The sequence below is a fragment of the Rhodamnia argentea genome, chromosome 8, assembly GCF_020921035.1.
Source record: "Rhodamnia argentea isolate NSW1041297 chromosome 8, ASM2092103v1, whole genome shotgun sequence".
Lineage (NCBI taxonomy): Eukaryota > Viridiplantae > Streptophyta > Magnoliopsida > Myrtales > Myrtaceae > Rhodamnia > Rhodamnia argentea.
Window position 1 is genome coordinate 3,821,106 of NC_063157.1, and position 26,617 is coordinate 3,847,722.

Sequence of the window (26,617 nt, forward strand, 5' to 3'; positions counted from 1 at the left end):
TCGGTATTTGGGATTTGAATTCGACAAGGATTTCATCTATCTTCCTCTGGACCGCTGTACTTGCAGCTTATATGATTTGATTCGAGTACTCTCGGCCTCTTCAGACCCTTCAGATTTCTCTGTCTCTCTTGATGATCCACCAGAAATCTGTCTTGATGATCCACCAGAAATAGTTAAGTATCGGAGCAAGTTGAGATGTATTAGGGATTCGATGCAGGATGTTAGCTTGTGGACTGATGGTGGTCTTCCCTCACCCTTGTTGCTGAAACTGATGAGGTAATAGCTTGCTTACATATGCCTACGTGACTTCAGATGCATCTCATAGAGTTCACTACCTCCGTGAACCCTTTTTTGCTTACATAGATTTTGTATTTCTAGTTGCTGAAACTGATGAGGTAATATTCAAATTGTTACGGATTTGAATCTGTAGTGACATTGATTCAGAAACATTCTCATAGAGATCACTACCTTCATGAACCCTTTTTTGCTTACACAGATTTTGCATTTCTAGTTGTTTTCCTATGTAAATCAATTTGGTACTGTCTATTGCGTAGTGATTGGTTTTCCCATTTCGGTAGATCTGGTATACCTTCCCTCTTTTTGATTGGTGAATGCTACAGAATCTTTATGCACCAATAAAGTAAATGATGATGTGATTGATACGGCAACAGATTCCTATGGAGTTCACGTAAACACTTGAAACAGTAGGATATGGCTTAGTATATTAATTTTGTTTCCCATGATTTTGATGATTTTGAGTGGCCACGATACAATTTGGTTGCATGGTTGGTTTGATTCATAAGGTCTACTCTATACGGGGAGGTGGTATCGGGACTCGGCCATTTGCATGACTTGAAAATACTCCATCGGGACTTAAAGCCTCAAAATATCTTGATCACTGGGAAACCATTAGTTGCGAAGCTATCTGATATAGGAATTAGCCATTCCTGCCTTCATGGATCTTCCATCACCAGTAAGTGCTCATGACAGCTTTATATAGACCTTCGATCTTCTTTTCTTCAAGATTGATATGTGCATAATCTAAATCAATCATCTCCAGATTCCTGGCTAAAAACATTAGACTGACAATTTAAGTTGTTAGAACAATCTCTTCTCCTATAAAATACATCAAGTTGCTTTGTATATGGCATAGTTTGTGGAGATTTAACGCCACTGTCTCCATCTATCATATCAATCTGTATATTGTCCTAGTGGTGATGCCTTTTTGTCTTGCAGAATGTGGTAACTTAGGATGGCAAGCACATGAGATGCTTCTTCCAGGTGGGCAACATACTTTGGCAAATGATATTTTTAGTTTTGGTTGTGTCCTCTTCTTTTGTGTCACTGGTGGAAAACATCCATTTGGCAAACCTGGAGAATGTTGCTTTAACATCAAGAACAACACAATGGATCTATCCTCGGTGGCCTCCATGCCGGAGGCTCATGATTTGATATCGCGTTTACTAAACCCGGATCCTTTATTGAGGTGAGAGTGCTCTTTCATTGAGCTAATTGACTTTTGATTGTTATAGAGATGGCCCCAATTGATTCTTTTGAACTCAGGAAGTCGATCCATCTTGGCCTTGTTCACGTAATTGATTTATCCAAGCATTTTGGTCAGTAGTTAATAGCTCTTAGTAATTGACAGGCCAAAGGCATCGAAGGTGCTTCACCATCCATTTTTTAATGATGCCAGCAATAGAGTGAAGGTATTTTTTCATGATGCCAGCGATAGAGTGAAGGTACCACACTCCAAGGATGCTCCAAAACCAGTGAAGGTACTCTCGCTCTTTCTCTCTAGAATTGTGTTAATATCCGTAGCTGCATGCATACAAGGTTCATGCTTTGATGTTTATGGCAGGAGATCGGACGATTTCCTGCACTCTTGACGGAGACCTATAGACTGGTGTCTCGATTCTGCAAAAAAGATGTCTTTGGGAAGTTCTTGAAATTTTTTAAGTGATGTTTTCGCTTCAATTGCATGTGCCATTCGCACGAGTTTTAAGAGGGAAATGTGCATTTACTTCATCTAATCTTTGAATGAAATCTCTCTTTACCTTTTATTGCCGTAAAAGAAATAAAAGACATAAAAAGGATAAAGCTAGCATAAAAAGGATAAGCTATTAGTCGTTCTTTAAATGTTTCACTGACGCAAAAATGAATTGGTGCAATTTTCTTCCTTTGATCTTGTAAAATCCCCATAAGCTAAACCTTCGCATCAACATTAAAATCCCTCTGAATGCTTCCATAATTGTGTGAATGCATTCATATAGTTAGGTGGGTCATGGAAAGGTTTCAGGTAATAGCTCTTAATAGAGAGAGGCGTGAGGGTATATTTCATTGAAGGGTGGGCCCAAAAGCGAGTAATGATGTTAACTTGGCTTACTAATACAAATTACGTGCAGAATTACTCACAATTTCATGTTTTGCGTAATTCATACATAATCTTTACGGCCTAATTCCCTTAAAAAAAGCCAAACTTTAGGTCCAATCCAAATTTTGCCCCTGACTTTTATTTTTGTTTAAACGAAATCACCAACTTTCACTCTAGTCCCATATATGAGGATAATTGTCAAATGAGTCATGCACCTATTGCATGAAGCCCAATTAAGTCTTAAAACTTCAATCGTGCTAATTTAATCCTAAAACCTTTTAATTTAGTCCTAAACCCGTTCTTTGGATAATTCGACGAAAGGACTATATTGATAAATTGTCAAATGGTTTAGGATTACATTGATATATTGTCAAAAGGTTTAAGACTAGATTAGCACAATTAGAAATTTTATGACTAAATTAGCAAATCGTCAAAAGGTTTAGGAATAAATTGAAACAATTAAAAAGTTTAAGACTGAATTGAGCCATTGTATAATAGGTTGAGGATTTTTTGGACAACTTTGCCGCCAAATCTGCCTAGAGTCCAAAAATCGGCACTGGTTTTTTTTTCAAAATTGTCAATGTCGGGAGGCTTCTATTGTTCCACATAAAGGTGATGGTGTCGGAGAAGTCGCATGTTGTCATAGTGAACTTCTAACTGGCCCTTATATTGATCATTTTGAAGAAACTGATGGTGACTTTTGGACACATGGCATATTTGGGATTATAGTAAAATTCTGTGATTTTGTTAATGCAAAAAAATGTTCTGATTGGATTTAAACTTAAAGTTGAGAACTTTTTAGGGAATTAAGCCTAGTCTTAACTCGTATTTTACTCGATTGACGAGATGAGTTAGAAATTATATGGACTCGGTATCTACTTTAATCTCCCCTTGAAAGATTTTGTATTTACTTAGAAATTAATTTCTCTCCTTCAAAAAAGTCACACTTACGGAAAATGTTTGAACATACTTTATTCGTATCTTTGATTACAAAAGCAAACACATTGAAAATTGAAAATTTCAATTAGCCAAACCCGTGTCATTAAATTGAGTGCAGAATCGATATGATAATTTTAATTAATTTCTTGCACTCTCTAGTAAAAATCCTTGTAGAAGAAAGCAATACTATATAAAACCCCCCTGGACTTTGGGATTTGTACCCGTCTACCTCTAAATTTTCACCTATTAGTTTAGTTGTTATTCCTCAGTTATTTGTTCATTAGCACGTGTTAATGTACATGAAGGTAAAAGCGTAATTTTTTTAATCTCAATTTGTTAAGGAGATCTCTCTTTTGCCATTTTGTATTTTTAAAAGGTGACTAGTGCAAAAAATGATTGCTCGATAAAAAAATATTTTAAAAGATCAGCTTATATTTTGGTTGATTATTTTCTAATGAGTCGATGACATCAATTCGTTTTATGTTTTCATTAAGTATTTTTACTCACAAACCATTTTTTACATTAGTTAGACATTACCATAATACCCAATATCTTATCAATTCATGTAAGTTCCTTTTCTTTAAATGTCTCTATCTGTAGAATTTCAAAAAAAAAAAAAATCTATTGTTGAATATTATTACTCGTATTTATATTTCTAATATTAGTACTTTAGTCTTAGCTTTCTCTGGTTTTTATGTTTTTATATTTTTTTTACAGAATTTGAAGAATAAAAAATATTCTGACAAAACAAAAGAATAAAAAATGAAAATATGCTTTTATCCCTTAAAAATGGACATACTAACGGAAATAATAATTGAGGATCAGCGACGCATCAAGGAAAAGAAAAAAATCTCAACAAAAAAATAAAAAAAATCAACAACGACAACTCGTTTTGGATAAACCTCTCTCGCCCCCCGCCATAAACCCTAACCTAAGCGGTAAGCACCTCTCCCTGTCCCCTTGGTGACCAACTCGTTGACAGGGAAAGCGACATGGCTAAGGGATTTCGTCTTCCCGATTGTGGCATTGGAGAGACTAGGATTGGTGGTAGACATGGCCAAATAGAACCGTGGGTCCGGAACAGGCCCGGAACCACAGATTCCTACCCGTTTAATAATTTCTTTAAAAAAAAGTGGAGGGGGGCGAGGGGGAAGAGCCCGGGCCCAAAGAGCCGTTGCCATGCAATGATACAACCGCCAATTTGGCCGTTGCTTCACAAAAAAAAAATTAATTTTTTTTAAAGTTAAATAGCCCCCCTTCTCTATAAATATATATCCTCCCCCTTTCATTTTTCTCACAAATCCTCTCAACAATTCTCTCAATTTTTTCAAATCCTCTCAATCCGCTCAATTCTCTCAATCCCGCCTCAATTCTCTCAATCGGATTTCTGATTAATTCTCTCAAAAATGGCAAGTGGAAGCAGAAATACTGGAAATGCCAAGATGGCGATAGGAGATTCCGAGTATCCTATTCCTAGATATGATCCTCGTGAGTATACATATTGGGAAGACAACGACGATAATATTAACGATGTTCCCATTCCGAATGTCGAGCATGTCCCAACATAAGAAAATCTTCATCCTCCTATTGGTGTCAAAGAAATGTCGACGGCAAATGAGCCGGAACGGAAGGGCCGAGAGAGTATATCCGACTTGTGGCTGCACTTCGACAAGGTATATGATGAAAACGAATGTAAACATAATATAAATTGTAAATATTGTTCGCAAACATACGAATTTACAAAAGGAGACGGCTACGGAACATTCCGGTGGCATCCGACGAAAAAACATCTAACACAAGCGATGATCGACACTATGCAACAACAAATTTCCAAGTACGTCAATTTTAATACTCATCCTTTATTCCATTACACTGATGCACTTTATAAACAAATATTAGCTGAATATCTTACCCTTAATCATGCTCCTTTTACTACTGGTGAAAATTTTAATTTGAAATATTTGATAAATACTATGTTGGTTCCGCAAGCACCAACTATTCTGAAAAGTACTCTTAAATGCAAACTTTTGCATCTTTATAAAATAAAATAAAAATCTTTAGCAAAATTTTTTGCGGAATTCAATGGACGTGTACATTTAGATAGCGATATTTGGAGCAAACCTTGGCAAATTCATTTTTATATGAGTGTTACGTGTCATTGGATAGATGACGACTGGATCATTTAAAAAAGACTTATTGCATTTCGAGTTTTTGATGAAAAACATTCGGCTCATAATATTTATAAAATAATTAGGCAAGTTTTAGAAGAATATAATTGATAAATAAAGTATTTTCAATTGGTTTTGATAATGCCGCCGCAAATACCGCTTCAATTCCCGAATTAGAAAATATTTGCAAACCCTATTTTGGCGGACAATTTTTTCACATTAGTTGTGCTTGCTATGTTTTAAATTTATGTGTACAAGATGGTTTACGAACTTTTGATACTTCTCTCGCCCCAATAAAAGGTGCAATTAAATTTTTATGGAGTCGTGCCCATTTTATGAAAGCATGGGGAAAATTTTGTAAACAACATGGGAGAAGGGCAAAAAGGTTTCCAAAAAATATTCTAAGTCGTTGGAATTCTACCTACTAGTTGCTTCGTCAAACTTTTGACTACAAAGATTTATTATGTATGTTTATTTCGTAAAATATTCCTGAAATTACTTTACTTCCGCAACATTGGGACGTTTGCAAAAAACATTTAGATTTTTTGAAATTTTTTAATGATGCTACTAATACTTTATTTGGTATTTATTATTCTACTATACATTTATTTTTAATAGAGTGTGTTAATATTGATGGTGCTTTTAGTGAATATGAAAAAGATATTGAATTAGCTCGGACTATTTTTGTAATACGAGAAAAATGGTTGCATTATTATTTCAAAATTCATCTTGTCTATTTAGTTGGTATTGTTTTTTATCCACGTATTAAATTAAATGGTTTACTAGATTATCTGAATGTGTATTATTATGATTGTATACATTTGGAAGATATAATAAATATTTCAAATATACAAGGAGAGGTTAAAGAATGTAGTATTATATGGAGAATTTTGTACTAGATATATTTTAAGTGATTGTGGATCTTTACAATCTATCGCCTCACGAAGCGAAGCTGGTAGTTCACTTAATAGAGGGTACAATATGCTCAAGAGTAGACAAAAAATAAAAATAAAAATGGGCATCATGTAGTATTTCTGAATTAGAAAATATTTAACCACTCAATTTGAGTTTCGTAATGATTTTCAAATCCTTGAGTGGTGGAAGAGTCACTCAATCGATTACCCAGTTCTCGTTCTCATCGCTCGCTAAATATTAGCAACTCATTTTTCAACAATTGCGGTTGAACAAACATTTAGCGCTGGAGGATTAGTTTTGGACTCTCGCCGTTCAAGATTAAGTCTGGAGTTAGTGGAAGATCAAGCTTATATCGACGATTGGATGAAGGCTAGATTTCGACACCAAGAGTTGGATCGAGAACACGAATTCTTTAGTGAGTATTGTGGAGATACCACCGCCACGAGTATCACAACGGGTAACGACGATTAACGATGGGGTAAGTTGGGGTTATCAAAGGCAAAAGAATTACATCGGCTTTGATTCTTCTATCTCCAAGAAGATATGTAGGCGCTTAATGATAATTCATTAAGTTCAAGCTCATTCTTCTCTCTCTCTCTCTCTCTCTCTCTCTCTCTCTCTCTCTTTTCCCCAAATTTTATTACAATGTACCATTTGATTATAATTTATAATTTATTATGTTTATTTTATTATTTATTATTTTAAAAATTAAATTTAAAAATGGAATCGGAACAGCCAGTTCAGCCGAACCGACCATGGTATCTTCGTACAGAAATCGGCATGGGAAGTGATGGGACCCCAGTCTTCAAGGACTTCTATAATGATAGCTTACCTATTCTTGTGGAATGAATAGTGCGGGGTCATCGTACTGTTGTCTCCAATTGGATTTCTCGGTTCGGGAGAGACGGACATCCAAATGTTGTTCCATATTTAGGACTTGAGTACGACGAGGATTTCATCTATCTCCCTCTAGAGCGTTGTACTTGCAACATGTATCACTTGATTCGAGCGCTCTCGGCCTTTTCGGACCCTTCAGATTTCTCCATCTCTCCCGATGATCCACCAGAATTAGTTAAATATAATAGCAAGTTGAGAAATATTAGGGATACCATGCGGGATGTTAAGTTGTGGATTAATGGTGGTCTTCCATCATCCTTGTTGCTGAAACCGATGAGGTATTAGTCTAACTGTTATGGATTTGTATTTGTAGTTTGTATTTGTGCTTCTCTTCCCATGCAAATCAATTATGTATTGTCTATTTCTTAGTGATTGGTTTTCCCTTTTTGGTAGAATTGGTATACTTTCTCTCTTTTTGATTGGTGAATGTTATTGAATCCTTGTGCACCAATAAAGTAAATGATGATGTGATTGATACGGGATATGTAATTTTGTTTCCAATGATTTTGAGTAGCCAAGATACTATTTGGTTGCATGGTTGGTTTAATTCATAATGTCTACCCTATACGGGGATGTGATATCGGGACTCAGCCATTTGCATGACTTGGATATCTTGGACTTAAAACCCAAAATATCTTGTGTTGAAATATAACATGCGGAAACTAACCCGGATCTTGCAAATAAATCAATACGAAAAGCCCGGAGAAATAACGATGAACAATAAAGGACACTAGAGATTACGTGGTTCGGTCCGAATATCGGTATCTACATCCACGGGAGAGCCAGTATGAACAATCCACTATAATCGGAGAATCGGAATTACAATCGCTCAATACGCTCGTGTTTCCCGCACCTAAATTATACTCAAACCCAAAGTGTTCACAAATAAACAACTTAATTGGATATAACAAAACTCACGAAGCACAAAACTGAATCGCGTTCAGCACTCCTCGCAATCAAAGAGAGAAGCCAAAGAAGAGCGTCGTCCTCTTATCCTCGCGGCGCAAACCTGCGGTGCAGCTCTTGTCCTCTCTGTCTCGTCTAAAAAACAAGCCCACAAAAGTTCCTTTCCTTTTGTACGTCTTCTACAGATAATGCCAGTGGAAGCCACAAAAAGTAAAACCCTACCTTTTACTTTCCTTCTCTTCCTCCATCATAAAGACTCTTTTGCCCCCCACAACATATTGGAAGAAAGAATATGTGAGTCCCATTTTTTTTGTCCTGTAGCGCCAATACTAATCTACAGCAGATGTAGTCCACCGCACGCCATTTAAAAAGATATCCGAAGCCAAATCGTTCAACACGTGAATATCTTGTTCAACAGAATCAAAACATATCCTTTAATTAATTATTTTTAGGCTCAAAATCGAGACATAAATATAACGATTCTCCACCTTGGCTTGATGTTTGAAACCAAAGTCATAGTGCTCATCATTCATGTTGCTCTCCATCGCCTTAATGGACGATCACTTTCTACAAACGCCAATAGTGCCCAAGCAAAGCTTGAGTTTCGCCAAAGGAACAGGCTTAGTCATCAAGTCCACTGGGTTCTCTGCTGTAGCAATCTTTTTCACAACAACCTTACCATTCGCTAAGACATCTCGGATGAAGTGGTACCCGATATTGATATGCTTTGTCCGCTCGTGATAAACTGGATTATACGCCGGATATATCGCACCTTGGTTATCACGGTGTATATTAACACTTTTCTGTTCTAACCCAAAGTCCATGAGCAAACCTTGCAACCATATCGCCTCTTTCGCTACAAAGGTTAGTGCCATGTACTCCGCCTCGGTTGACGATAAGGCAACGTGGTCCTGTAAGGACGTCTTCCAACTAACCGCACCACCTACAAGCGTAAACACGTACCCCGTTAAAGACCCGCACTCATCCAAGTCACCTGCATGATCAAAATCCACAAAACCAGTGGTTTCGCTACCATTACTGTCCTTTCGGTACACTATACCAATGTCTGTTGTCCCCTTCAAATATCTGAGGATCCATTTCACAGCTTCCCAATGAGTTTTACTTGGACGCTTCATATAAAGACTAACTACACCGACGACTTGTGAAATATCGGGCCTATTGCATACCATAGCATACATAATACTACCCACGGCACTAGAATAAGGAACACGAGACATATGCTCCTCCTTCTCCTCGGTCTACGGTGATAACTTAACCGAAAGTTTAAAGTGCTTCGTTAATGGCGTACTCATAGACTTCATTGATCGCATATTAAAACGTGCGATAATTTTCTCAATATATTTCTTTTGAGACAGATGTAATAATCCTGCAGGTCTGTCACGCAAAATCTCCACACCCAAAATTTTCTTGGCAGCACCTAAATCTTTCATCTCAAACTCAATATTTAATCGCTTCTTCAGCACATCAATATCATACATATTTTTCGCTGCTATCAACATATAACAGCAAATATATCAAAGACCCGTCCTCCAATCTCCTAAAATAAACACAGCTATCCATCTGACTCTTTGAATAGTTTTGACTAACCATGAAAGCATCAAAACGTTTATACCATTGCCTAGGAGATTGTTTCAGCCCATATAATGATTTCTTTAACAAGCAAACATGGTCTTCCCTACCCGGAATAGCAAATCCCTCTCGCTGCCTCATGTAAATCTGCTCCTCCAACTTACCCCGAAGAAATGCCGTTTTTACATCAAGTTGCTCCAACTCAAGATCCCGTGTAGCAACTAAGGCAAGTAAAACACGAATAGAAGTATGTCTTAAACCCAAAATTGAGAGGCTTTTTAGGGAATTAGGCCCATTCTAAACTTGTATTTTACTTGATCAATCTGATGACTTAGAAATTACATTGACTCAGCATCTACTTTCATCTCCCCTCAAAAGATTTGGTACTTATTTAGAAATTAATTTCTCTCCATCGGCGAAAGTTGCACTTACTGCAAATGTTTGAACATACTTTATATTGAATTTTTTTCAATATTCGTATCTTTGATTATAAAAGTAAATTCATTGAAAATTGCAATTTTTTACTAGCCAAACCCGTGTCATTGACTTCAAGATGGGATTGATATAATATTTCCCATCGGTTTGGATTTGTACCCCATTTGCTTAGTTGCACTCTCTAGTAAAATCCTTATAGAAGAAAGCAATATTATATAAAACCCTCCCGATCTTTGGGAATTTTTTTTTTTTTGGTCAACGATATTTGGGATTTGTACCATATTATTTTAGTTGTTACTCCTCGGTTATTTCTTCATTAGCATGTGTTGATGTACCCGACTTTTAAGAGGTAAAAGTGCAATTTTTTATCCAATTTTTTTAATGAAATCTCTTTTTTCCATCATGTACTTTTAAAAGGCGACTGATGTAAAAAAGGGTTGCTCAAAAAAAAAAATTAGAAGATCGCCTAATACGTTGGTTGATTATTTTTCTCATGAGTCGAAGGCATCATTTCATTTTATGTTTTTTTTAAGTAATTTTACTCACCAACCATTTTTCACATTCGTTAAACATTATGTGTTGTGTGCAAGCAGGCGATCAAATAATAAATAGATAGAACAAGAAAATAAATTGGACACCGGACGTATGTGGTTCAATCGTAAAAACCTACGTCCACGAAGAGAACAAGAAAGAATTCCACTAGAGCGATACATAAAGATTACAAAGTACGCTCGAGTTACTCAAATACTCTTAGTGTTTCACATCCCCAATAATGTCCAATAACTCACACAATATTTAGCCTCTCAATTCCTCATGAAATAATCTCTCAATCTCACAAAGAAATTACACAAATCTTAAAACCAAGATTTAATCGCCTATGCAAACACTAGCAGATATTAACAAGTATGTAATTAACGAAACTTGAAAACCCATGAATGAAGTTGCCTCTCTGCATCCTCTGTGACTCCCACAATTGAATATATTTATAGGTCAAGTTCACCGAATATTGCTCAAGTTCAAGTCCTAGTTGGACTTTCCAAATCTTGATTGTAACTTCAACTTGCATTAGGAAAGAGGATTTCACGTCTAGTATCCCAGAAAAATTCGGTCGACGAAAGTGCACCGACTTTTCTTTTTTGAAGTCTTCTTTTCCTAGTTAGAGTCCAACGTCACCTTGCACTCCTTAGTCAAACAGAAATCTAAATTTCCATGGTAGATATCCAAAAATATTCAACTTTTGGACTTTATCTATTAATTTTTAAAATTCAAATTTTCACTTTGGGCTCAAATTCGAAACACGTTTTAACAATCTCCACATTGGCTCGACGTTTGAACTAAGTCGCAATAGCTTCGCTAATAATTCCTACTTCGCTGCTACTCTTCCACAGCCTCAATGGACTCAACCGCCACGTACGTCTTCCAAATCCAAGCTGCTCTTGACCTTCCTCAACTATCATTGATGTCTTCCAAGTCCAAGCCGCGTTTGAACTTCGCCATAACCGTGGACTTCATCAGAACACCAACCGCACGTGAACCTTTAACTGCTCCATAAGTACTTTCTAACACAACTTCCTCTACCACGGATAAAGCAAAATCATCATTGCATCCATATCCGTCAAGAGACCAAATATGTACCTTGTCAAATTCAGTAGTTACGGTAATTGTTGGCTCTACTGGCTCCACCTCTCTACAAGCACTATCCGTGTCGATCACTTCACTAGTATTCGCTACCGCATAAGTTTTTGGTTGCAACTCTACCTCAAGGCGAACACCGTCCGTATTCGTATGGACACTGCTATAATCACTCCCGTGACGTCCCGAAATTTCGACGTCCGTAAGATAACTTATTCGATGAATTTTAATCATGAATTCTAGTCTGGTAAATAATATTGGATTTTCCGAGGATTAAAGGACAATAATTGGATTATCCCGCTACGTCGATCGAGAAAAGTCAAGCCCGAGTAGTTGAGCCATCGCGTCATAGTATCGAGACCCTTCGCGCCCGAACCTAACCCCGATCGAATCCTAGTTTTAAAATTACCAATATGTTCTGAATCATTTGTGCCAAATGACTAACATGTCCTTAATTACCAAATTACATTTTTGCCCTTGGATATTATTCATATCAAACAAAAGACATTAATGGGAATTTGACATGTGGACCCCACCCCATTAATACCCCTCATATCACTCTCTCTCTTCCCTTTTTCTCATTCTCTTCTCTCTCTCCTAGCTCTCTCTTCCCCTCACCCTCATCCACAGGCAAACCCCATTTCCCCCTCCCCTTCATTTTTTTTTGCAGCAACTCCACCCCACTGCCACCATCTTCCTCCTTTCCTCTTCATCGGCGGCCCCTCATCGCGACCTCCGTGCTCCGTCGGTCTCCCCAAGCCATGTCGTCCCTCCGTTGCCGCTTGGCTAAGCTCCGCGAGCCCCGTCGTCCACTCGTGAGCCACAACCCGCCTAACCCCATCGCCCGTTATCGCTCCCGTGCGGTGGACCGCCGCTCACCCATGGATTACCTCCCCAAACCACTCAAACCAACCCACCGACCACTTCACCTCTTCGAGTTCAAGCAGCCGCCGCCCGCAACTCTATCGTGCCGCCCCTGAGACCCTTAGCCGCAGCCCCATGCCGACCCAAGCCACCCCTCGCCCGAGCCCCACGATCCGCCAACCCGGCCGCGTGCCGCGCCGCTCAAGATCGCTCGCGTGCCGTCGCTGCCTTCGAGTCGCAAGCCCCGGTCATCGTCGCCGGACAATTTGTTGTGAGTTAACCCCTCATCTCTAATTATAACATTAATTATGTTTAGGGGATAGATTAGTTTAAATTAATTATTGTTAGTTTAGAATAATGGTGATTAGGTTAAGTAACCATAATTACTTTTAATTGGTCATTGTTACTTTTAATTAACTGTAGTTACTTTATTATTAACTATAGTTGCTTTGGTTTAACCGTATTTAATTTAATTAACCTTGGTTACTTTATTAAATCATGATCGGAATAATCAAGCGAGGTCGAGTTAGCTAATTATTGTAGTGCTAATTAAGCGTGGTTGGGTAAATTGATTGAGATGAGTTGAGTGACTATAGTCGGGTTAATTTATTATGATGGACTTAATTGATTATTATTATTGGGTTAATTAATTACATTTATGCTAATTAACCTTGATCGGTACAATGAATTATTATTAATTAATTATTATTGGGTGACTGTTTGGTGATTGATGTGTCTCTTGATTGTATACATATGTACATGGATATGAGGATTAATCACCTATGTTAGAATATCATGTTTAATGGAAGGAGTATGTTCATGTGACCATGTGTGAATATCTTGTTGCATTTTTAAGCATGAAAATGACATTGAGCCGAGTTTTGAGCACGATCGTGTGTGCATTGGACTAAATATGAAGATATAAGCTAGTTTGGTCGTGTGGCGTTCTCATGTGGTCACACGATGGTTACCGTCACCCGGAGGTACCGGGGAATGATACCTAATATATCCGTCCCAAGGGTACTAGGGAATTATACGGCTTATTGGATGTACGACAGTCTATGCCAGCGGAAGTTTAAAATCATACGGCTGGTTGGATGCCGGTCACGGCAAATTGTGGACCGACGCTTCTTACAAGAATGCTTGATATATTCGATCTGGGGATACCATGGGGATTATCGGTCGCTATCGTCGAAGGAATAAGACGAAACTAAGGTCATGCCGGAAGAGCACTAACTGTCAAGCGTGTTGGTGCTAAGTGGCCGTTAATAACAAAAACACGTGTGATGCATTGTGCATGAAAGTTTATAATGAGTGTTCTGGTTGTGTGTCTTGGTTTGTGTGTGGTTGAATGCCATGTTGAGTACCGCATAATATGTGAGCCAAGGCAGGGTAAGATTACATGTGAGTGATAGTTAACTATTGAGTTGTGCCCGATCATGTGATAGTTAGAGCATTGTGAGAGTCGCACGCTATTGATCTGTTATCGATATATCCTGCGCATTTAGGCCGCCCTAAGTAAATTAATGCCCCGCTCGGACTTAGGCGTTGACTCACGGAGATTTTATATCTCATTCGTTGTTGTTAACCATTTTTCAAGACCTTAACTTTGGAGAGTTTGCTCTATGGAGGACGTGGACGTTGACCTCCCTCTTTGAGTAGTTTGGAGTAGTGGTAACCCCAATCCCCGACCTAGTACTTTTTGTTAGTTGTCGGAAGTGGCTCTAAGATAGGGCTTGCGTATACGTACTTCCTAGGATTTAAAGTAAATAAATTAAAAGGATCTTTTATTGATGTTATGATTTGATTGTCTACTATCATATTCCTGTTGTTTTTATTATTGCCTGGGGAAGTAGAACGTTTCGTATGCATTTAATCGAAAGATAAAATGAATGGGTCAACGACATGCCTGGGACGTCGCCATTAAATGATCTAAGGCGTTTGGTAAGATTTCTACGTACTCGAGGATCAGGGCGTGACAACTCCCGGCTACAAGTATCAGAGACTCGTCGAATGTAACTTATTTGCCGATAACATGTGAATTTAATTTAGGGCACCACAACCGATAATCATGTTCACATTGTGTATAGCCCAAGAATATACACTTTCTTGTCCTTCCATCGAGCTAACCATCACTAACTCGAATATAACATTGGCAACCAAATATTCTAATAACGGAATAATCAACAACGTAACATAATCACACTTCTTCGAGAGTCCGACATCCAATTGTAGTCCGTGAGGATCTATTCATTAGGTAGCTCACCATACTAACCGCATCTACCAGGAATCTCCTAGCCATACCAACAATAAAGAGCATTTTATGAGCCTTCTCTAGTAATGTTCCGGTCATTAACTTTGCAACATGTTGTGGTTCATTGGCACTGGTGTATTGTCTCACTATGCCTTCCTTCAAGCAGAATTCGTTTAACAGCTTTGAGCAAAACTCCATACTTTTGTCAATCTGCATATGGTTGATCGTTTTACCGGTCTCTTTTTTTATCAAAGCTCTCAACTGCTCGATCCCGACAACAGCATCAAACTTATGCTTAAGCACAAACACCTAAATCCTTCTCAAGTAGTCATCAACAACTGTTAGCATAAATCCGGCACTCTTCCCGAAAGGAAATCACGACAACCTACGAATATCCAAGTGAATTAATTCTGCAATCTCTATGATTTCCATGACGGTCACACTCAACTACACTTTCCTTTGTTGATCTAAATCATAACACATGCATACATTCGGTTCGTCACAATATAACCATATAGTAATTTTCTTCCACTTAGAACCTTCAAGCTTCTCTCGCTAATGTGCCTTAAACACATATGCCACAATTCTGACTCTTGAACAGATGCATCCGATGTCTCTGTGGCGAAATTCGTCATTGTCTCACACTGAAGTTTATACAGGCCATTGCGCTTGATTCCTTTCATTATCACCAAGGCATCTCGAGTAATTTTCAAAACGCCGCATTCTAAAGAATATCAACATCTAGTTGAATGTAGAGCACTCAAGGAAATCAGGTTTTTCTTTAACTCTGAAACGTGCCTCACTCTAGTTAATGTTCTCATAATACCATCATGTATTCTGATTCTAACATCACCAATAACTACAACATCGCATTCGGCGTTCGTCTCCAACTGTACTTTACCACTATCTATGCATTGATAAGTAATAAACCAATTCCTATTTAGTGTAGCATTAAAAGAACAACCAGAATCCATGATCCATCCGACAAACAACGAATCCTCGGTGACAGACAAGACAATAACAGCATTATCCGAATTACCGTCGGCTACAACTATAACATCATCCGCAGATTTAACTCTAATTCCCTTACCCTTCTTATTATTCAATTTAAAGCAATACCTTCTAAGATGCTCCCTCTTGGCACAATTCCAGCAGACATCATCACCAGGCCTAAACTGGTTGCGTCTATTACGGTGCATCCTACTTCTACTAACACGAGTACTAATTCTTCCTCTATTTTTACCAACTAAAGCAGTATACACAGATTTCTTGGATTCTCTCATACGATTGTCCTCACTCAGAAGTAAATCATGAATCCCACAAACGTCAAACTTGTTAATCTAGAGGAATTATCAATAGCAATGACTGCGATATTTCAGCTATCGGGTAATGAGAATAATAGAATCAAAGCACATACCTCATCTTCAAAGTCAATATTAACTAAACTCAATTGAGTAACGATCATATTGAATTCATTGATGTGATTAGCAACTGAAGCATCTTCGCCCATCTTCAAATTAAATAGACGTAGTATCAAATAGACCTTATTGATCGTAGAAGGCTTCTCGTACATATCAGACGGGGCTTTCATTAAACCCGCAGTGATATTCTCTTTGACGATATTAAACGCGATGTTACAAGCTAATATCATCGAATAATACATATCGCTCGTCTATCTAGCGATTCTCAGCCGCCTTACTTCATTATCTCTAACTTCTCCCTAAATAGGCGCAAGTACATCTTCATCCGACATAGATAGTCCTCAATCTCGCATCTTCCGAAACCGAAGTCCTTCCCCTCAAAATCTATCGATTTTCACTTTTCTTTCTTCTGTCACCATCAATTTGCTTAAACTCAAGCAAAACTGGCTGCAATACAAATTGTTGCGCATGATCAAGCGATCGATAACAATAAATAGACATAACAATAAAACAAATCGGACATTAGACATACGTGGCTCGGTCGTAGAGACCTACGTCCATGGTGAGAGCAGCAACGAATCTCACTATAGATCAAACGCTACACGGAGATTACAAGTTATGCTTGAGTCACTCAAACACTCTCGGTGCTTCCCAGCCCAATTACATCCAAATAACTCACACAGTGTTTGGCCTCTCAATTCCTCATGAAATAATAGCTCAATCTCACAAAGAAATTACACAAATCTTAAAATCAAGATTTAATCACCTATGTAAACACTAGCGGATATTGGAAAGGACGTAATTAAGGAAACTTAAAAACCCACAGATGAAGTTGCCTCTCTGCATCCTTTGCGACTCCCACAAGGTCAAATTCACTGAATATTGCTCAAGTTCAAGTCCTGGTTGGACTTTCCAAATCTTTATTGTAACTTCAATTTGAATTAGGAAAGAGGATTTCACGTCGAGTATCTCAAAAAGATTTGGTTAATGAAAGAACACCATTTGGCTTTTCTTTTTTGAAGTCTTCTTTTCCTAGTTAGAGTCCAACGTCACCTTGCACTCCTTAGCCGAACGGAAATCTAAATTTCCACGGTAGATATCACAAACATTCAACTTTTGGACATTATCTATTAATTTTTAAAATTCAAATTTTCAGTTCGGACTTAAATTCGAGACACATTTTAACATTACAAAAATACACAATAACCGATCAATTCATGTAGTTCCTTTTCTTTAAACATCTCTATTTGTATAATTTCCAATAAAAAAATCTATTGTTAAATATTAATACTGGTATTTATGTTTCTAATATTAGTACTTTAGTTTTAGCTTTCTCTGTTTTTTACGTTTTTATATTTTTTTGACAGCATTTAAAGAATAAAAAATGAGAATGTACATTTATCCCTTCAAATTGGAAATGATAACCGAAATAATAATTGAGGATCAGCGACGCAATAAGATAAAGGACGATTATTTTGAGGTAAATGTCCACTGTCCAGTACCTTCATCGAAGTTTTTGGAGGGGCGTGAGTAAATCTCTCAAAAAAAAGAAAACAAATTAACAACGGCAACCCGTTTTGGTCTCTTATTTAATTCATCCGGCTTTCATGATTCCCTTCTTGTGTGTAGGGAAGGAGGATCTTAATATAAATGCTATATCGAGCATTGTTGCCACAAAGTATATTGATGAGTGTACTTCGTAAAATGCGTAGTTTCTTTGCTGAGGACGAGAAGGTGTACAAATTTTCAGCTCGATTAGATATGACAGCTAAGAAAGGGAAAATTTCAAAAAAGGGCCCCGTGTGCCTTTATTTTTTCAAATAAGGACCTGAAATTGACATTGTTTCAAATAACGGCCTGAAGTGCCCTTATTATGTCAAAAAATGGCTTGAAGTGCATATTGTTTCAAATAACGGCCTGAAGTGCCCTTATTATGTCAAAAAATGGCTTGAAGTGAAACAATTTGGCTTGAAGTGCATATTGTTTCAAATAACGGCCTGAAGTGTCCTTATTATGTCAAAAAATGGCTTGAAGTGCATATTGTTTCAAATAAGGGCATGAAGTGACTATATTAATCTAAAAAAAGGGCATGAGTTACTTTAATTAGGGGTATTTTAGTCATTTAGTATTTTAACTTATTTTTTTTCTTTTTTTAAAGATTTTGAAAAAAAAAGGAAAAAAAAAAATGGTAACACACAAGCGGGAGGATTAGACCTCTCGCCTATGGCCGCCGCCCCACCGGTAGTGGGGCGGCGGCTAAAGCCATCGGGGTCGTCGGTGCCTCGGCGGGGGCCGGCAACCCCGCCAACCATCGGCGAGGGCGAGCAAGCCCTCGCCTCAGGCGGGAGAGGGTCGCGACCCTCTCCCAAATCCGGGCAAGGGTCGATGGCCCTCGCCCGAGTCTAGCCGAGACCAGGGGTGGGTTGGAGGGCGCCGTCTACCCGGTCTGGTGTTGGCCAATGGCCGCGGCCCTCGGCCGGACCTGGGCAAGGGCCGCCGACCCTCGCCCAAATCTGAGAGAGGGTCGCAGCCCTCTCCCGGCCGAGGCGAGGGCCTGTTAGCCCTCGCCGATGGTCGGTGGGGTCGTCGGCCCTCGCCGAGGCGCCAGCGACCCCGACGGCGGAAGGTGTCCTCCCGCCTGTGTTTTTGCCTTTTTTTAAAAAAAAAAATTAGTTTTTTTGTTTTAATTTTGTCACGACCTATCCTTTCCCCTCCCGAGGATCGTTTAGGTTTAGAGGCATTACCTATCCATTTAGGCACAAATTCTCCCAACTCTTATCTCGCGCGACATTGGAATTCCTTTTTATGAACTAAAATTCTAAACCATTGAGAGTCGCCACTAGCCTTTGGGGTCAACTAGAAACCAATCGAGATACGAGAGTATTATCTCAATTTCTACGCAACCAGAGCATCTAGGTTCGGGGACTTATTTACGCTAATTATTTTAACTAACGCCCTTTCGGTACCTAACCAATTGGTATTCCTAAAATGACCATGCATTTGACTCATTACACTAAAACTTAAAGACGTCTAATCAGAACTAGGTGACCAGGTACGATTTTTTTGTCATTTTCATACAATTATCTATTTAGTTCTCAAGCTAATATTCATAGGAAGGAGCTTTAACAAAAAGGAAACTTCAATGCAATTTTAGCGAGATGCCGGACGTTGACTAAAAGAGAAGAAAAAAAAATGACTATCCATTAAAAAAATAAATAAATAAATAAACTCGCGGATCAATTGCAAACTTGAATAATCAGACACGAAACGTGATCGGATATATAACAAACTAAACAAGAATGGACATAGGTCGACCCCTATTGCAAAATAACGACAAAAAAAACTAATTTGGCAAAAATGCAAAAGCAAAGATTGTTTACTTTTTATAAATAAAAAAATTCTGACTCTACGCTATATAATAGGGGCAAAAAAAAATAAAAGCCTGTAGAATAGAAAAGTATGAAACAAGAATGTAAAACCAAGATCGGCTACTAATTATAAAAAAAACAACGTGAGTTTGTACAAAGCGAATTATCCTTTTTTTTTTTTTTGTTTTTTCTTTTTCATGTCCCCTTTCATTCATTTTTTTTTAACACACAAAGAAAAAGCGTTTACGATTCTACTTTAAAAAAAAAAATTGGGGCTGCCTTTTATTAGAAAAAAAAAATGTCAAAACAGAAGCCTCAACTTGACAAATCGGACACGAATTGGGTTCTCCCATGAGGCGTTTCCATAGATGTCCTTGTCTACAAAAAGGCTAGAAGATTACCCTTCGGAGGTTCTTCCTGAACATTAGGCTATGGATTTAAGTGCGAGAATAGTGACCTCAAACGTAGACATATACTACTGCACGTATAGAATGAGATTAACCAAACAGCAACAAATAAAATGAACAACAAAAAAAGAAAAACAAGCAAACTGCTCCAAGAATTGGGACTAAACATATTCTACTAAGAACTTGGTTTTAACCCAAATGGGTAAATAGGTTTAATTCAGGTCGGAAAACTTTCGTATATGCATTACGAAGAGGAAAAGTGTTCCACCAGGATGAAACTAGATTGCCCGTAGTTTCTATTGCGTTGATTGGCTCAAGGGATGATTATGCACACATATGAAAAAGGCGTCGCGAAGCGGGCTATGCAAGGACCTCTCTTGACTAACCATATGGCCTTTCACCAACACATTTGCAGATGTAAAACCACACCAATCAAAACCGGATCTAGGCTAAGAGGAAACAAGAAAACAACGGGGTATACGGTCGTAACATGGAACAAACAGATTCCATATTGCTTGAACTACAGTATCCACTTGAGTATGAGTTCGCCGGACCGAGGAAACCAAGGGTCTCGGCCCGGCGAAATTGAATAGTTAAAAAAAGAAAAAAGACAGACTCCACGGTAGTATTCTACCCGTTGAAGCCTGGAACCTCAGCAAATGGTGATGAATTCCCTCCGTAACCCAAAACGTAGGAGCCTTCCTTATGCTTAAGTGCGTTCAGCCCTTACTCATCTCTTCTCCCTTTTTTTCTCTAATCTGGTCTTCTTATTTCTCCGAGAGAGAACGATGAGACCCCCCCGCCCCTTGCGTTCTGTCCCTTCTCTCTTTTTATATCTTCCACCAGCTAACATTTTTTTTGTTCTCATCACTTCAGGAGATTCACCCCCCCTGCACCACAAAAGGCAACGCCCTCCAAATCCTCTGCTCCTATGTCTTTTCGTTTGAAGAACCCTGCTGCTGCGCTCTGTACAGCCCTCATTCTCTGCTGATTTTTTGTTTTGAACAGCTGCCCTAATCTTCCTCCAAGAGCCGCCCACCTCGGCTTCATGTCATCTCAAACTTGCTACTTGCCTTTGAATCATCATTCTCTTCAATTGAATGAATTTTGTACCCGATCTTCAGCGAAAATCTTCTGTTGCTAGTCCTTTCAACTGAAAAAAAATCAGCAGCTCATTCTTTGCAGATTTTTTTGAAACAGTTGTCTCAATCTAGCTCCAAGAGCCATCTACATGAGCTTCATGTCAGTTCAACATCAATCCCAACTTGCTTGCTTATCTGAATCATCATTTCCCCTCGTTTGCAGCCGAAGTTCTCCTGTTCCAAGTCCCTTCCACCTCTCTCGGTAGCCAATCGGTTGGCTCGCAGCTTCTTGGGAGCAAGCTGAATTCCCAGCCACTTGCCTATGTAATTTGCTTCAGTCATCATTTCATTTTTTGTTTTCTTCCTCTAGCAAGCGCAAAGGGGGAAGAAATGAATGATTCAACCGCAATTTGTTCTTATCTTCTGTTGAAAATCTTATCCACTATTGAAGCGGACATTCTCTGCTGCAAGCATTCTTCCTTTCTAGTCCTTCAGTCAAACTTGGCAATCAATCTTCGCGCCAACTTGCTCGCAATTTCCTTCACGCAGCAGATATTTTGTTGTAAATCCTTCTGCTCTAGCTTGCTTCTCCGCTCCAACTTGACCCTCAATAATCATTCTTCTCTACCACAGATATATATATATATTTATTTATTTATTTTTTATTTTTTTTTTGCGGCAACTTGCTCTGTAACTTGGCTTTGCAACTTACTCTTTATCCATGTTGCAACCGACATTCTCTGCTGGATTTTCTGCTTTGCACAATCGTCCAAATCAGCCTCTAAGAACCGATGGGGTTCAACTTGCAACTTCCACTTGCCTCTATCTTTCTCTAGTCATCATTCTTTTTTGTCCCATGTGCTTTGCTCATTGGCTTTTCAACCTCTCTCTGTTGCAGCTTCCTCAAACTCTTTTGGCGACTACTTTTTGGCTCTTCGACTTGTCGGGAGCCAACCTAGCTTATTTACAACTTGCGCTTGCAACTTCATTTGCAACGATGGACCTCTTTGCATATATTATCCTCTGTCGTAGATATCATCTGCTACCATATTCAAAATTCTCTGCAATAGATATTATCTCATGATGTAGATAATATTCTCATGTATTCTCTGTTGTAGATGATATTCCCTACGGTAGATATTCTCAAATATTCTCCGTTTGCAAATTCTTGGTGTAGATCTCTCTCCCTTTTTTTTAAACCGTGTCATCTTCTTCTTCTTCTTTTTAAATGGCTTGATCTGATATCCTTCCTCTTTCTTTTTCTTTTTCTTTTTCTTTTTCTTTTTCTTTTTTTTCCATTTTTTTTCTCTCTTTTTTTTTCTTTATCTTTTTTTTTTAAAAGCACAATGGGTGAATTTACATGAATCAACCTATTCTATTTTGCAGAGGAATAATAAAATACAAGGCTGACAAAATTAGGTGTCAACAAATTTAATTTAACAAAAAAATTAGATTAAATTTATAATTTTACAAAAATGCTCTTGATCGGCCAAAAAATTTGGCCGGCCGGCAAGATGAGGCCCTTATTTGAAATAACCATAACAACTTCAGGCCCTTTTTGAGACAATAATGGTACTTCGGGCTTTTATTTGAAACAAAGTCCACTTCATGCATTATTTGAGAAAATAAGGACACTTGAGACCCTTTTTTGAATTTTTCCCGCTGAGAAATATAAAGCGGAAGAAGAAATGAGGAATTCTTGTATATTCCAATATGAATAGAAAAGGCTACGACAATTTGAAAAATAATCAATCAAGGATATGCAACATTAGACGAGATATATGCGTAATCCTGACATATATGCATAACAATATTTTAATATTGCTAACATAAACAGATCGTACGGACTTGTTCGGCCGCGTCAGGTTCTGACCACAAGGTGGCGGTGCGACCCCTGAACTACACTGAGCGAGATATATTAGGACTCGAATGCAAGATTTGCTGCGCCTTGAACTGAGCGCTTTAGAGTATCTACCCCGACCTCTCAGAGTTAAAAGATGGGCGTTTTAAATTGACTTTGAATGCATATACCGGGGTGCAAGCTTCCGATGTTAAAAAAATCCAAAAATTTTAAAGTAGTAAACGTAAAAGCGAAGAGCTAATATATATATTCATTCCCCGAGGGTCTGAATCACAAATTTATGCAAACGGAAATTCATCAGTTGAACAGAATCTATTAATTACGAGCGAATGTTGTTCATAGATGATTGTACTAGAATTGACCTTGGACTCTATTTTGAAAGGGAATGAAAAGAAAGGCCACTTCAAGAAGGAAACCATGTTTTGCCCCACGGAGGGCCAAGCATGAACGTTAAGGTTATCTCTTATAAATCCTAATAATAATTAATCTTGATAGCTCTACTAACGTCATTCTTGTTAATGAGAATTTACTAAGTTCCAACACCTCCATCATCATCTGTTAAAAAAAAAAACAAAAAACAAAAAATTGGGCTTAATATCTTTAAAAAAAAAACCATTCAGTATAAATTCTATCTTGAAAGACCGCCATAAACCCTAACCTAAGCACGTCTCTCCCCCTCTCCCTCTCGCCCTCTGCAACCCTAACCTAAGCACGGCCCTCGCCCTCTTCTTCTCTCCCTCTTACCTGGCGACCTACTCGTGGACTCGGAAAGCGATATGGCTGAGGACTTTCGTCTTGTCGAGCTCGGCCTTGGAGGGACTAGGATTGGTAAGATTTTCCTAGTAAATGCATACATCGGTAAGGGAAGTGGTGGGACCACAGTGTTCGAGGGCTTCTACAATGATAGCATACCTCTTGCGGTCAAACGATTCGGACATGATCACCATACTCTTGCTTATTGGACTCCTGAGTTGATACATCCAAATATCGTTCGGTATTGGGGAGTTGAGGACGACGAGGATTTCACATATTTTGCTCTAGAGCGCTGTGCTTGCAGCTTGTATGATTTGATTCTAGCACTCTCACCCTTATCCTTTTTAGATTTCTGCGTCTGCCCTGATATGCGGTATCTTGGGCATACGACGTGGATGATGGAGGATGTTATCTTGTGGACGGATGATGGCCGTCCCTCACCCTTGTTGCTGAAACTGATGAGGTATTAGTCTAACTGTCTTGGATTTTTATTTGTAGTTTGGTTTAATTGTAATGTCTACTCTATACAGGGATGTGGTATCAGGACTCGGCCATTTGCATGACTTGGAAATACTCCATCAGGACCTAAAGCCTCAAAATATCTTAATTACTGAGAAACCGTTAGTTGCTAAGCTATCTGATATGGGATCTTGCACTAGTAAGTGCTCATTATAGATTTAACGCTTTTGTCTCTCTTCATTGATCGGTGAATTTATCATATGTGTCTGTATATTGTCCCAGTGGTCATGGCTTTTTTTCTTTTTTTAATCTATGTCTTGCAGATTATGGAACCTCAGGATGGCGAGCGCGTGAGATGTTTCTTCCTGGTCGGCTCCAAACTCCGGCAACTGATATGTTTAGTTTTGGTTGTGTCCTCTTCTTTTGTGTCACTGGTGGAAAACATCCATTTGAAAAACCTTGTGACTTCAATATCCTGAACAACACCATGGATCTATCCCCGGTGGCCTCCATACCAGAGGCTCATGATTTGATATCGGGTTTACTGAACCCGGATCCTATATTAAGGTGAGACTGCTCTCTCATTGAGCTAATTAAATTATTATTGTTAGAGAGATAGCACCAATTGATGCTTTTGAGCTCAAGAAGTCGGTCGATCTCAGCTTTGTTCATGTAGTTGATTTATTTGAGCATTCTGGTCAATAGTTAATTACTTTTAGTAAGTAACTGGCAGGCCAACAGCATCAGAGGTGCTTCGACATCCATTCTTTAGTGATGCCAGCGATAGAGCAGTGAAGGTACCACACTCCACGGATGCTCCAAAACCAGTGAAGGTACTCTCACTCTTTCTCTCTAGAATTGTGATAATATCCGTAGCTGCATGCATACAAGTCTCATGCTTTGATGTTTATGGCAGGAGATCGGACGGTTTCCTGCAATTTTGATGGAGTCCTATAAGGTGGTGTCTCAATTCTGCAAAAAAGAAGACGTCTTTCGGAAGTGCTTGAAATTCTTAAAGTGATGTGCTTTTCAGCTTTGGGGATCACGTTGACGGGCTTAGGACTGTTCGTATTCATCCTAGTTGGAAATACTTTTATATTATGCTATTGCCTCATACTTTTCTGCATCTTCACTAGCCTTGTCCATTGCACACTAACAACATTTTGTTGTTCTTCATCTTTTTCGTTAGACGTGCTTCTGAACATGCATTTGGGTAATTATTAGGTGCCTTCTGGAGCAGAAATCCACTTCCAGAAGTGCTACCATGCCCACCCCAAACTGCTTTGACACCAGAGAAGAAAGTACACTTGAGTCAGATAGTCGCACAGTGGAGCATTATAGACTCAATGCAGCTAAAACCAGAAACATGAATACGAGGCATCATTTGATCATGTCGACGACAGCGAACAATGAAAGCACGTATCTACGACAAAACCCTGATTTGCTTTTCCTGAGAAGCAAATTTTCATTTTATAAATGATTTAAACATGCAAGGAAGGGAACATATTGCCATTGAGAAAGATGCATAAGAGAGTCCAGCAGAGCGGCAAGCATGCCAGTCGCCAAACGGGCTATGCCCTCCTGACAGACTGCCAGGATTGTAATGAGGGGTAGATTTCCCAAGTTTCCTAGTGGCAAAATTAGTTAAGTAAACAATAGCAATAATTTTCCTTTCAATTCACGTGAAAAGACAGCCAAGGAACCAGGTCATCATATTTCTTAAGCAGGAATACCTGTCGAACAAGCGGTAATGATCAAGAACTTTATAGGCTCCACAAATGGCTCAACAAACTATGACAAAACAAAATCCAATATGCACCTTCTACTGGAATAGAGTGGGGACATAATTTGCTAGTATGCAAAATTTCCTAACCATGAGATTTTATCCTGGAGAGTAACTATCTTGGTCAGGCTGGTGAAAATTATCGAGGGTGTGAAGGCGATGAAAACTATCCGCATTCAGCGGAAAAATTAGCCAACAATGAAACATTCCAGACTCTTAGAACATGGAGTTACCACTTAACTCTTCCAACTGCTAAAGCAAACACCACCTATGGTAGTTTATACTTTTTTCGACTTTTTACCCTGTTCGGGGCCATCCTAGTTGTGACCTTTGGGAAATTCCGACTTTGTAAATTTGCCCGAATTCAATAAAAAGGAAGAAAATTGAATTTCAGTCGGTGCAAATTTTGGATCGAAAGGACGAAAGTGACGAATTTAGACTAATCCCGAAATGTCGTTCGATTTCGATTGGGTCTCGAAATCGTGATCGCCGTAACTTAGGATTTTTTT

The 26,617-nt window shown here is 38.6% G+C and overlaps 1 protein-coding gene and 1 pseudogene across 4 annotated transcripts; one reads left to right on the forward strand and one right to left on the reverse strand.

The window, feature by feature from the left end:
* LOC115744708 overlaps positions 1 to 26,617 on the reverse strand; it is a 93,731-nt pseudogene that overhangs the window by 53,664 nt on the left and 13,450 nt on the right.
* Positions 171 to 25,358, forward strand: LOC115730264 (serine/threonine-protein kinase/endoribonuclease IRE1a-like). Of its 4 annotated transcripts, XM_048284145.1 has the most exons (6): positions 186 to 225; positions 24,279 to 24,329; positions 24,397 to 24,524; positions 24,649 to 24,892; positions 25,059 to 25,158; positions 25,242 to 25,358. In XM_048284145.1, the coding sequence occupies exons 1-6, from the start codon at positions 212 to 214 to the stop codon at positions 25,344 to 25,346; spliced, it is 642 nt and encodes a 213-aa protein (XP_048140102.1). In that variant the 5' UTR covers positions 186 to 211; the 3' UTR covers positions 25,347 to 25,358. The 4 variants fall into 4 exon arrangements, with proteins under 4 accessions (XP_048140100.1, XP_048140103.1, XP_048140102.1 ...); XM_048284143.1 differs by lacking the exons at positions 24,279 to 24,329; positions 24,397 to 24,524; positions 24,649 to 24,892 and adding exons at positions 819 to 975; positions 1,239 to 1,486 and having other exon boundaries at positions 171 to 276; XM_048284146.1 differs by lacking the exon at positions 24,279 to 24,329 and having other exon boundaries at positions 171 to 276.

Coding starts and splice junctions, on each gene's coding strand:
- LOC115730264 (XM_048284143.1), top strand. CDS start 212: ATGCAGGATGTTAGCTTGTGGACTGATGGTGGTCTTCCCTCACCCTTG. Junction 976..1,238: donor ATGGATCTTCCATCACCAGT/AAGTGCTCATGA, acceptor TGTCTTGCAGAA/TGTGGTAACTTAGGATGGCA. Junction 1,487..25,058: donor AACCCGGATCCTTTATTGAG/GTGAGAGTGCTC, acceptor AGTAACTGGCAG/GCCAACAGCATCAGAGGTGC.